Raw genomic sequence first — 13,003 nt, forward strand, 5'->3', positions numbered from 1 at the left:
ACTTCCGCATATGCAATTGTGGGGAAAGAGGGAGTCCTGGGCAAAATGAAGAGATAAGAAGCGAAAGGAATGACTGATTATGTATTCTGTTGTGTGTGTGAACACTGTTTGGGACAGCGCCTTTTAAAAGCAAGTTTAATTCAGAGGGTGACTTCAAAGCATGAAAAAGAACAGGGTTCGTATGGTTGTTTATCACAGACGGATATCTTTATTTGTCAATTATGGTTTGTTTTTTACAATAACGTGCCTTATCTTATTTCTTGTTTCTGCTTTGGAACTTGGCACAGGACAGGAGGGTGATGATGAGCAAATGGAGCCTGTCAGGTGAGCAGTGGCAGACTCAACTTCAGCTGCAGGACTCTTCGCTTTGTTGCGGTGTCCTTGATGTAAAAACTCAAATAAAGAAAGGTTAACACTTTGATCAGTTCAGGTCAAATGTAGCTAAGAACAGTTTACGTTAACGTTTACTATAAACCAGACAACATGATTTGCCAACATCTTTCAATAACTACATTAAACAAAATAACAATTTCATACACTATCAAAACAAATGGGTAGTTATGTGGCAACACAGAAGAAAGGAAAAAACAAAACAAGGCAGAACAGCTGGCTAAGCGGCTCACCAAAACAGCAGATATCGAACAGTTATAAAGTTGTAAAGTTATAAAATTGAGAGGTACGTGACCAGTCGAAACAAAACCAAAGTGCACCATGCGCCAGCGGAAGTGACGTGGGATGAAGGGATTGGCAGGTATACTTTCCTAAACAAAGACGGGGGAAACTTGGAGGTCTGCGTGCTTATTAAGCTAGGGCTGGATCCAAATGTCAAAGTGCCATTGCCAACAAATTGCCATTAGTGTCTAATGATGACAAATTATTCTCTATGCCACTTATTCTCTTTGCACAATTATTCCCCAAACACTGTGCGGAAATGCCCTTCTTTCACCACACTCAGTGCATAAACGTGTCACATAAATCTTAATGGCAAGACAAGGCAAGGTAACTTTATTACATATAGCACATTTCATGCACATGTGCAACTCAATTTACATATACAATAACAGGAATGACAATAAAGAATTAAAATAAATACGTCACACAAGTAGGCCTATCAATTGGAGCTTAGACTGACCATACATCAATTGTAGCTTAGACTGACCATACATCATGGCAACTAACTACAACTTAAGGACATTAACACCTTGAATTATTGTATTCGCTCTGTTTGTCTCTGTCTTGTTTGAGAAAAGGTTGCCACCTGTTGGTAAGTTGATGAACTGCACTCCAAAAAAAGAGCCCATAGGTGCTTTTTGACTTGTCGTTAAAGACTGTGTTGGCCCATTGCCCAAAACAAAGTCAGGAAACGGTTTTGCTTTCACTTGTTTCCCTGAAGTAATTCACTTACGTAGAATCAATGCACCAGCCATCACAAAAGCTCTGACTAAGTTCTTTTCCACCTTTGGGTTACCAAAGAGAGTACAGACTGACCAAGGAACCAATTTCCTAATTATAGTAGTCATCTCATTGGTCATCACAAGTAGGCCTATCAATTGTAGCTTAGACTGACCATACTGTTTGTCATCATGGCAACTAACTACAACTTAAGGACATTAACACCTTGAATTATTGTATTGGTGCAAATTGGGACAGATAGCAACATGAACATTACCTGCAGAACTTTAATGTGTGAATATTTGTAATCAGACGATCAGAATGAACACACATAACATCATACATAACATCATAACACCAGTCTTAGGCTTTCACTGCACATACAGCATTTAAACTGAAATCAACAAGGCATCTTATGCATTCATTCTGGGCAGTCTCCAGATCATGGCTGCTATCACTTCTGCAAACCACCAGATGGCACTGTGCTGTCTGGCTCTGGTACTACCTACATACCCAAACATTCCAAACTTTTTCCATAATGTCTGCTGCACCACAAGGGGAAATAAAACCAGATCACGTCAACACAGCTGTGGATGATGCCTACAAAGCCCCCCACCCCCTACTGGGACAGTCTGACCATCTTTCATTGTTTCTGTTTCCCAAGGACAGCCCGGTCATCAGACCTGTGGAACCACCAATGGAGACCATCAAGATCTGGCTGGAGTGCTTACTCTGCTCTTCAGCACTTTTTCCAGCACACAGACTGGAGTGTGTTTGCTGCACAGGCCACCACAGACTCTAAGATTAACTCACATGCCAACTGGATCACATCAACAAGTGTGTGGACAGAGTGCCAACACAAGAACAAACACAAGCTTTCCCCAATCAAAAAAACAGGATGAACAGAGATGGTCACCTCCTGCTCACAGATAGACAACCAGCCTACAAGTTTCTTTTAAACTGTGTAACTGAGAGAACTGAACAGATGGTAACAACAGTGCAGCAGGCTGCCACTCTTGTGAATAGGTTTACGCACAGTGTCTAAATAAAAGTAGCAGGAAGTATTAGGAGGTGTTTCCTGCCCACACCCCTCTACCCAATTCATGTGAAATCTACCTTAATCACTGGTTTCTTCTTCCGCTGTTGTTTTCCTGTCAATTGCATTGATTTTATCCTGGGAAATGACAGCTGGGAAAAGAGTCTATCCTGCGGTTGTTGATGCCCCCATTACTAGGTCTGGACCTGATGACCTGGCTCAACGTCATCTGTACATTTTTGCAGTTAGTACTGACTAGAGCTTCAGCCAGTAAAGCAAGCTGAAGGATGTTCATTTGACTGACGCTCTGTTTGTCTCTGTTTTGTTTGAGAAAGGTTGCCACCTGTTGGTAAATTGATGAACTGCACTCCAAAAAAAGAGCCCATAGGTGCTTTTTGACTTGTCGTTAAAGACTGTGTTGGCCCATTGCCCAAAACAAAGTCAGGAAATTGTTTTGCTTTCACTTGTTTCCCTGAAGTAATTCACTTACGTAGAATCAATGCACCAGCCATCACAAAAGCTCTGACTAAGTTCTTTTCCACCTTTGGGTTACCAAAGAGAGTACAGACTGACCAAGGAACCAATTTCCTATTTTGGGTGTCTTTCGCACTGTGTCTAGCACAATTCCTCCGGAGTCACAGGGCACACTTGAACATCAGCATCAAACTCTGAAGTCCAGTTATGGAAGCACTGTCATGATCTCCTGGGTTCAGCCCGGATAAACTTGTGTTTGGTCCCATTGTGTGTGGCCCACTTCAAGTTTTTAAAGAGCAGAGCAGTTCATGTCTAGTCCTACTCCTAAAAACTACTGTATTGGATTTAGTTTCATTGTGTTGAGAATGTTTACATCATGTGTCTTCATTGGCAAAAGAGTCCCTCTCCTCCTCCCAGGAGAGTGATGATGTGACCCACACAGAATTCTTTGTTTATTTATTTTTGGTTATATTCAGTTTTTCTGTCTTTGTTTAACAGTGACCTAGGTGCTCATGGGTTCTGTTCTGTTATTATTTGTCTTTTGTTTCCAATAGGTCTACACGTTTTCATGTGTTATTGTTTTCTTATGTATTCAATTGCTCAGGTTCCCACATACAATAGCACATTAAATCTGAACTTAAAAAAAAGAAATGCTTGAGAGGATAGCTGATTTTGCTGCAACAATTTGACTCATACTTGATGAGTCACTATCATAGCACAGCACTTACACACAGCAGCGCTGTCCATGGTTCTGAAGCAAAACATTTAAACAAAAAAAACAAGCATCTGACGTGACCGTCGTGCCCAGAGTAGCCTATACATGCACATATCATGCCCACACCGATAGAACTTCAAAATGTTCTTTAGCTGTACTCATTTCACCATTTCACAACACAAACGCCTCTCTGTGTTCCAGATTTACAAATTAAGCACTGCAACCAGTAGGCTACACAATTCACTTAATATATTAAAGACAAACAATATACGTAGATAAAGCCAAGCGTATTGTGTGTGTGGTTGTGCAAACAACCATAATATATATGATTACATCATAAGGAAAGAAACTGCTCTTGTGTCTGGTCATTTTGGTATTCTGGGTTCTGTAGCCTCAGAAAGTGAATCCTCCGCTGGTCTCTTTGAGGCTGGGACTGATGTTGGTCTCCCACTTCGTCGGTTTTGGGAAATAGTTCACAGAAACGAGAAGGTCTCCATGGTTGACTCAGGGCTTTTGGATAATGTGGGTCAAGCAGTGCAGAGGGATGTCTCCACTGTCATCCCCACAAGCTGATCTGTGTGTACCAAAACACCAGCTTTTCAGTCTCCCGCTCAGAATTCAGACTTGAATGTGTCCGGTTAAATAAAAGAAAACATTGAATACAAATGTAGACTAGCTTAGGGCACAATACGTCACTTCATTGTTTATTTAGGGTTGCTCATTAGTGCAGGTGATTGTGATGTTAAATGATACTTGCAGTTTCATTTTGTGTAATTAACGTAATGTTAGCTTTACTTTACAGTCGATACCGTTGTCTGCTTATTGTCCCGCTCAATTTGGAAGTGGGACCTTCCGAACTTTCCCAGTTCCCAGGTGCCTGAACGGTCGATACATTTAAAAAAAAAAAAAAAAAAAAAATAGAACATAGCTCTTTCGTCGTATTCTTAACAATAGAAGGAATATACCAGGGTTACGCCTTTTTAGCGACATGATAGTGCAATGCTTTCTTTCAATATGTTGCCGTTCACCCACACAGTGTAGTCTTTCTTGATTTGAAACACTGTTACATCTACGATAAAGGCGTATGTTACATAGCCTAGCAAGCACTCCTGATTCATGTTGATGAGATATTCAAACTATTCAGCTGTCTCCAACTCGCTTCCCGTCTTGCGTCGTATTAACACCATGTCTTCTCCACACCTCCTCCGCTACCATGTCGTGCTTTGTAGCCTATGATATCTTACCGCCGCTTCAGTTGGGCTAACCGATTCTCGTCTCCGTGCGAGTATAGGCTAGGTGCACGAAATACTCAGTGTGGGCAGTTTGTTTAGTGTATTTGAACCTGCCGCTATTCTGAATGTAATTAGCGTCTACACGGACCTGGTTAGGTGTTGCACCTAGTGAATCAGCATTACGATAAAGAAGGACTTGTAGACACTAATTACATTCAGAATAGTGGCAGGTTCAAACACACCTGGCTAAACAGGAAACAAACAGCCCACACTAAGTATTTCGTGCACCTAGCCCATAGGGCATGGTGATACTATTTATGGTCCCCTACCTCTTGAGCAATCATTCCGCGTAATTTAGTTACAGCCGCATACGCGCAAGTTGCCTGAAACAGAAATGTTACAAGATTACCCATGGTTTGGGTGGAGGCAGCTTGTCGGTTTGGAGTCGTTATTCTAAAAGACAAAAAGTTCTCGTTGCATTTAGCACGAAAAGCGAAACGTTGTTGAAACACAAACGACTTCTCCATCCAACCGTAACTAGGTAGCAAACGAGCTACAACCTAATTTTCAGCCAAATGAGCTTTCCTCTTATCTAGACGTGGTAGCCTACTGGCCCCTCTATGCCGCCGTGCGAAGCGTGACGTGAGTGCCAACCGTAAACAAAGTGCATCACCGAAAATAGATAGCCTATTACAAAAATGATTCAATGACTTCACTGTTTCAGGAAAGGAGGCATTTAGAAAGACAGCATGGAGGTTTAACGTGTGTGCTCCTTGTCCTCTGGCAATTTAAAGGCATTCCCAGGAGATGAACTTCAAATCTGTGAATATGTTTCCAATTTTACCCAAGTAGAAACATGAGGGTGTAAACTACCAATTGTCTACAATTAAATACACTTGTCCTACATTTTCACAATAAAAAGTATTTGTCAACTGTTCATTAGAGTGATGGAAAGGGGGGAAAACTGTTACTGTGTCTGGTGGTTTTGGTGTGCAGAGATCTAAAGCGTCTGCCAGAGGGGAGGAGCTGGAACAGCATTCACCCACAAGCAAAAGTAGTTTTTGTTGTGCACTTGATGTTTATAAATCTTTATCCACATTATTCAGCACAAACCAGGCTTCATATTGACCAAGTCTCCCTGCCAAATGTTCTAATAATCTTGATATCAGAACATACTGCCAAATACAATGTTAGAAGGACCCCATCTTCTCTTTGTTCTAATCTCCACTTGAAACATGCTGGAGAAATCCTTGGGTCAACTAGGGATGCTAAAATACGAAGTATGACTGCTCAGCAACAGTAGAGGAACTATAACCGCACGGATCAAACGTAGGAATTAAAAGAGTACACAGGAAATTGAGATAGGATTGTGTTGAACAAACTATGCAAGAACACGGACATACGGATGAATAGAGACATCTCTACTATAATATTACCTTAGTGTACTGTAGTCACTCAAAATCTGTTAGTATCTCTTTTAAAGTCATTCAATATCAGTAAGCATGTCCTCAGCAGGGACAGAGATGCACACATATCACATACATGTGCATTATCTGTGCCTCCAGAGCACAGCTGATATTTAGTGATCAAAATATTATTTCCATGTAAGTATAAGGGTAATCTGTTGGTGTAAACTTGCATATTTATGTTTTGCAACGCTTTGTGATTGAGCAATCCCATTAATAACACATATACACATACACATTCCCCATTGACTCTAACACATAAATTCTCCATTAAACGTTATGAGGCTGGACTAAATCGTCATTTTGATGTATGATATCACAAGACCATGCAGAACCTTTATACTTCACCTAAAACCCTACCTTACTAGTATTTATTGCTCATAAAGCTTTTAGATGGGACTATATGGGATAATCCTGTCTTTATAGGCATTCATGGAGGGATCACAAAGACAGACCCATCTATTTGAGCTTTTAGTGACTCATGAAAATGACTCTTAATGGAAGCTTAGAGTCAAATGGGCAACACAGGGTAAAGCTTGATATATGATGGGCCATATACATTCAGACTTAGGTCAATTCTGATCTGTTAATCTCTAAATCACTGGATTAAGGTCGCTGCTGCTCCAGTAAAGGCAATCTGTGTCTAACTGGGAAGTGATGAGGAGAAGGGTTTACATAATGGACTTGGAATGTCACGGAAAAAGGAATAATCATTGCTCTCAACAAACCAGAACTTGAGGAAGAGTTGGAGCTTATAATGGCATAACAGTATCTAAATACTGAACATTATTTGTTTATTTATTTATTTATGCATTTATTTGAAAAGGGACAGTGTACATTGATTAACATTTCCCAGAAAATGTAAATGCACCGGAATCAGCTTGGTTAGCTAGTTTTCATCCGTTGTCCCTTGGCATGGCATGACAGAGAGATATGGAAATAAAATAAATAAATAATCATACAAAATTATATAACTAAAAGAAATAATAAAAACATTTTTTTTTTTTTTAAGATAAGCAACAGTTTGACAAAACAGTGCAGTTTAAGGGAACAAATTGTAAAAACCAGACAGACATACAAGGTAAACAACAGTGAGACAAAACAGTGCAGTTAAGATAACAAATTGTAAAAACCAGACAGACAAGTTGTTTGACATAAAAAAAAGTTACGGTGTAAGTAATGCAGTGGCCTAATTATGGTTGCAGGTTTGGTTATTTTGTATCCATTTCTTAAGTTTGTTTTTGAACACTGAAATACTGGCGCAGCAGGCGCACTCCCTCACATCAGTAGGGAGAGTATTCAAGTTATTAGAGGCGGGTACTGAGAAGACTGTCTGTCCAAACGTACTGTGTCTAAACTGTATAACACAGTCTCCCCTGGTGACTGCCCTAGTTGCCAAGCCATTGCCATCCTTCAGCTTTATAAACTAATTTAATGGTGGAGGTGCCAGCCCATGTAATATTTTAAAAATGAGACAGGCATCTAAAAACTGTCTGAATTCCTTACAGTACCTCACTTCCTATTTGTTTATCAGAAAATACATTATTTTCATAACTATCCTCCACCTCATTACATATGCATTTGATTCAGTTTTGCCTATGCACTAGCTACTAGATCTACAGGGTGCACATAACCTCTGAGTGATTACTTCCTGCTCTTAGGCCATTTGTCTAATCCATTCTCCAGTCCCCGCCTACTCAGTATAAGATCCTACACTCCTCCTGGCAGAATTTCAGATGAAATCTGCATGAGGTCAAATTTCTTTGCAAGAGTGCTGTTTGGTCCATCAGGTATGTCACTGTAAAACTATGTGCTTGATCTTTTTATCAGTTCAGTCAGGTTGTGTATTCTGTCAGGTTGGTTAAATGTGCATTTGCACTCTTGTGACTGTAAGGACGGCAAAGTTGAGTGTTCAATATGATGTCTTCTGTGTTCATCGTTTTTAGAAATTATTGAGCATACTGCCAGATAACGCAAAGCTTGACCATTGGATGTGTTTCTGCAAGTAGGGGATTTAAAGTTGAAGGGGAAGTGACAGCACGTGACTGGATTAAATGCAGATTCTAAATGCGTCTTCTGCGGTCAGGTGTCTGGGGACAGTCATTAGGTAAATCAACAATTGGCAGCGCGGTTTGAGACGTAGAGATTGATATCTTGCTAGGTGAGCAGCGCTGACAAAACACAAGCTTTTACTGGACATGTATGTCATCCGTGTACCACGTCTGCGTCGAAACGCATGAGATTTTTTTGATGGGGTCGGGGGGCTCTTCATCGCGGCCCCCCAGCAGTACGGAAAAGCAGTGTCTTAAATGCAAAACTCTGTAAGTCTAAATGTTAATGAGATGCTAGTGATTTCATGGCGTGTAATGGCATTTAATCACGTTTTTCTTCTACAGCGAGATGTCTGGAGATGAGGAGCGCACATTTATTGCGATCAAACCGGATGGCGTGCAACGAGGAATTATTGGAGAGATAATTAAGCGGTTTGAGCAGAAAGGGTTCAAACTTGTCGGGATAAAGATGATCCATGTAAGAAATGTAACACTTTTCACTGTATTTTAACATATTGCAACGCAGTTTTTACAATGCTACTGTATAATGCAGAAGTGTAGAATTGCTAAACTCATTAGTAATAAACCACACAGCCTTACTTGACATCAGCTGTACCGACGTGCTTAAATGTAGGCCTGCTGTCCGGAACAGTTGTCTGAATGTTAAGAAAGAGCTCATGACAGATTAAGCAGTAGGCCTGGTGGCGTGAGTGTTTCTTAATGAGAGTGGTCTTGTATATTTAGCAACAAGAAGACCCCTAAAATTAGAATCACGAGCCACCAGATTAGTCCACTCTTGATGCTTAACCAGCTTGTTGAGGTCACCCTTTGCTCCTTGACTTGACTGCAAACTTTAGCCTTGATAAATTGCTATTTGTTTGTTACCTGTTCATCAAGAAAGATTGTGTAGCAATTATTTTGGTTTGTAGTAACACGTGCTATAGAGATGTGCACATTGGATTAAATGTTATTCTGGAAATATAATTAAACATTTGTAAAGTGTTTTAACCCACGGTTGTAGCATGAAAATGATCATGTGGACAGTTGCAAATTCTGTCACATAAAGAACGAGCTGGAAAATCAATGCTCTTCCGGCTCTTCACAGGCACCTGAGGAGTTGCTCCGGCAGCATTATTCTGACCTCAAAGACCGACCCTTCTTCCCTGGGCTTGTCAGCTACATGCGCTCTGGTCCTGTTGTTGCCATGGTAAAGAGACTGATAACATCACTGAATGGATCTTAAGTGTTTCACTCTTCATAGATGATTTCTATAGGGAATCTATGACTGCAGAATAATACAATGAAATGTCTGTCAATGAAATGTCAATGAAATCTGAATGATTTTTTTTATTCCAAAAGGTTTGGGAAGGTATGAATGTTGTAAAGACAGGTAGAGTGATGTTGGGAGAGACCAATCCTGCTGAATCCAAGCCAGGCACGATTCGGGGGGACTTCTGCATTCAAGTTGGCAGGTAAGACATTCCTTTCACTTTAGTCATAAGACATGCACTATAGTAGCACATAATATTGTATGTTGTGTTAAATGTTAGACACATTTATTTCAGAATAAATAAACGGCAAGAAAATATATGATTACATTTAGGCAGTAGTATAGATACTAGCATAACAATAATGCTATCACCTGGAAAATAACAGTTAGCTACTGTTCGCCTTCTGGTAGAGGCAGTTGGACGAATAGAGTATTTTATCAGCTGAGCTGGGTTTAAACTCTCACTTCCGTGCTCCTGAAGCAACGCATTGATTGGCTGGATTGTTTATGGCTCGGTCTCTGCCTCGATGTTTGTTTCCCATGTACAGAACTAGGACTGTGTACTTATTTTGACCACAAACACAGACTGGGCAGATAGAGGACCATGAGGGGCAATTGGCTGGACTCTTATGCAAATATCATGAGTGGCATTTTTGATTATCTTTTCACACTTTATAAAGCTCATCATGAGAATTATAATTACACTGACTTTATTTTATACCCTGACAAATAGGATGTTTTAGACATATCTTCACTCAGTGGCAGTTTGCAGGTTCAGGAGCTGTATTGGTAGGCCATGTGTCCATCATACTCTTTATAGTAGGCCTACCTCTCAATGGAGGGGGATGCTCTTTTTACTAGCTACCAGATGAACTGCTCAAACAGGGTTTCTCTCAGATCAGAATTGAAATTCTCATCACGACTTGTTCAACATCCACACCATGTAGTCACTTGTGCATATCATAACAGAAATATATAATTAATTATATCAAATAGCAAATATTTTGGCATATAAATGCAAAAGGTATGTACGGTTGTCTGCTGTTTAGTGATGCTATGCTAAATGGTTAAACCAGTTATCATTAGTTGTCATGCATATATTTAATGAATTTCAGTGACATTGTATTTTTGAATATCTGCTAAATTGCAAGGCAAACCTTGATAATTTTTTGTAGATGATGAGGCTTGACTCAACACATTATTGATTCTGGTGATCATAGTTTATTTTCAGCCTCAATTTAGATAGTTTTTTTGTTACCAGGTCAGGCCCACAGTTAAATAGAGTATGGGAAAGGAGAGCCTTTTGCCTGTGCTGTAGACCATTTAGGATTGAGCAATTTAAAAAATTTGAAAGAAGGTAAAATATCACTTTAAATGTTCACAGTAAGCTGTTTTTTTACTGTACAAACGCTGTTTTCAATTTTTGTTTCTGTTTTTTTCTGAGAACCTAATTATAATTTAAAATTCAACTATAAAGATAAACATGCAGTCCTGGCATACTTTTCAAGCCAATCCAGATTGTTTATGAAGCCCCCGACCTCCAGTAAAGTAATATAGGCTGTCTAGTTATGTAACCACCACACAATATAGTCTGTCTAGTTCTGTAACCACCCCTCTGTCTACTCGGCTTACACAATACTAGAGGGTTACAAATGGGCCAAACTATTTGTGTCTAGTATCCAACTTAGAGTGGCCTATAGCCTTACAGCAAAAAGAACAGTTAAAGAGCAATTAAACAGCCTTTTTTTTTAAATATAAAACCACTGTTGTGTCCGATGGCAGCATCCAGTAAATCAACTTCTCAATGGCTGAGGCAAGCTATTTTGTTAAAGGATCTATTGACACTTTTTTCTAATTTAAAATCCAAGTGTCTGTGGTGTGATGAGGTTGATTCAGCCTTGCAAAGCAATATTTTTCCAAGATTATAAAATCATAAATCTGCAAGAAAAAAATAGATTGAAGTTCAAAATAAAGTCGTAAATGTTTGATTTTATAATCTCAGACCATATCTACGTTTTGTTTTTGTAAATTTACGACTTTAATCTTTGAAATTTAGATTTTTTTTTCTTGGAATATCTCTATATTAGAGAGAATGAATGGGGTTTTTGGAAATCGTCAAAACAACACCTAACAGACTCCGCATTCCATTGTGTTCAATAACATGCATGTGTACGTAGTATTGTATTGTTTAAAGTATCTCAATCATAATGTTTCTTTCACAGGAATATAATCCATGGCAGTGATGCAGTTGACAGTGCCAATACAGAGATCAACCTTTGGTTTCAACCAGAAGAGCTGATGTCTTACACTAAATGTGACCACAGCTGGCTGTATTAGTCCCATGTCCTGCAGTTTTCCTTTCATGTTGTTCTTGCTTTCATGCTTTGTTCTGTGATCTTTGTATTTGCTTAACAAGTTCTGTTTTCCTGGATGTACCTTTGTGGTTAGATGTCACAGGTAACGTGTGGTATATTTGGACATGGAATGAATGAATAGACAATTAATTTGCTTTTCTTGTGACCTTCCAAATTAGCATCATTATTGAAAATGCAATGGACTTAATGGATTTAAATGTGGAATAAATGAATGGAGTGAACGGACTGGAGTTCTAAAGCATAATGACATCCTTTAGGTATTTATAAAAGCGTAATACAAATATCAAAAGGAACTGTGGTAGGGGAGAGAATTTGAAATTAACTTTTCATGTTTATTTAAGTTTTTCATCATTCCATTTTTATCCCCGGAGCAGATATACATTTTGCTTCACTTAAACCTTCTCAGACTTTCAGAGTTGCAGAAACATTCTAACTTACTTGGATTTTAACTTAATATTGTTATGCCTATTCATTTTTCTTTTTATATTAATTCATTTTTTTAAATATGTTGTAAGTCGCTTGGGCTTGAGCAAATAAGTCTAACTAACCTTAAAATGGTGCAGAAGGTAACAATAGTCTTCTTCAATTTGCATTTCCTTATTTACATTTTTAGAAATGGTAACAGCCTGAATTATTTTATTTCAAAAAGACCTTAATAAACCATAAAAAGTGTATCTTACCCATTAGACAACATAGAGATGATTTTACAAATAGTTCAAATGAGGAATCAAATTCTGTCACTAAGTTTGCTTTCATGCTCACTTGTGTTTGGCAATACAGTTCATGGCGTGCTGTAAAAGCTTTTCTTTCATTTTCGACAGCATTTATTTAATTTTCAGCATTTCTTTCATAGGACTTTTTTTATTTAGGGATCCAGACCGTTTTCAAATGCTAACACTATAAACTACAAACTTCCGGTCGACTCATATTTTCGTGACGTCTGTCTTAGAACAATTTCCGGGGCACGAACCAGAGGATGTATAATTGTTCGA

At 39.0% G+C, this 13,003-nt stretch overlaps 1 protein-coding gene across 1 annotated transcript; it reads left to right on the forward strand.

Annotated features, from left to right (window-relative positions):
* Nucleotides 1-8,565: 8,565 nt before the first annotated feature.
* nme2a (NME/NM23 nucleoside diphosphate kinase 2a) lies at nucleotides 8,566-11,973 on the forward strand (the record flags this gene model as incomplete). Its single annotated transcript, XM_080833904.1, has 5 exons — nucleotides 8,566-8,636; nucleotides 8,712-8,844; nucleotides 9,472-9,573; nucleotides 9,726-9,838; nucleotides 11,859-11,973. The coding sequence occupies 5 exons, from the start codon at nucleotides 8,566-8,568 to the stop codon at nucleotides 11,971-11,973; spliced, it is 534 nt and encodes a 177-aa protein (XP_080690030.1).
* Between the last annotated feature and the right edge of the window lie 1,030 nt (nucleotides 11,974-13,003).

The sequence above is a fragment of the Sprattus sprattus genome (assembly GCF_963457725.1).
Source record: "Sprattus sprattus genome assembly, chromosome: 3".
NCBI lineage: Eukaryota > Metazoa > Chordata > Actinopteri > Clupeiformes > Clupeidae > Sprattus > Sprattus sprattus.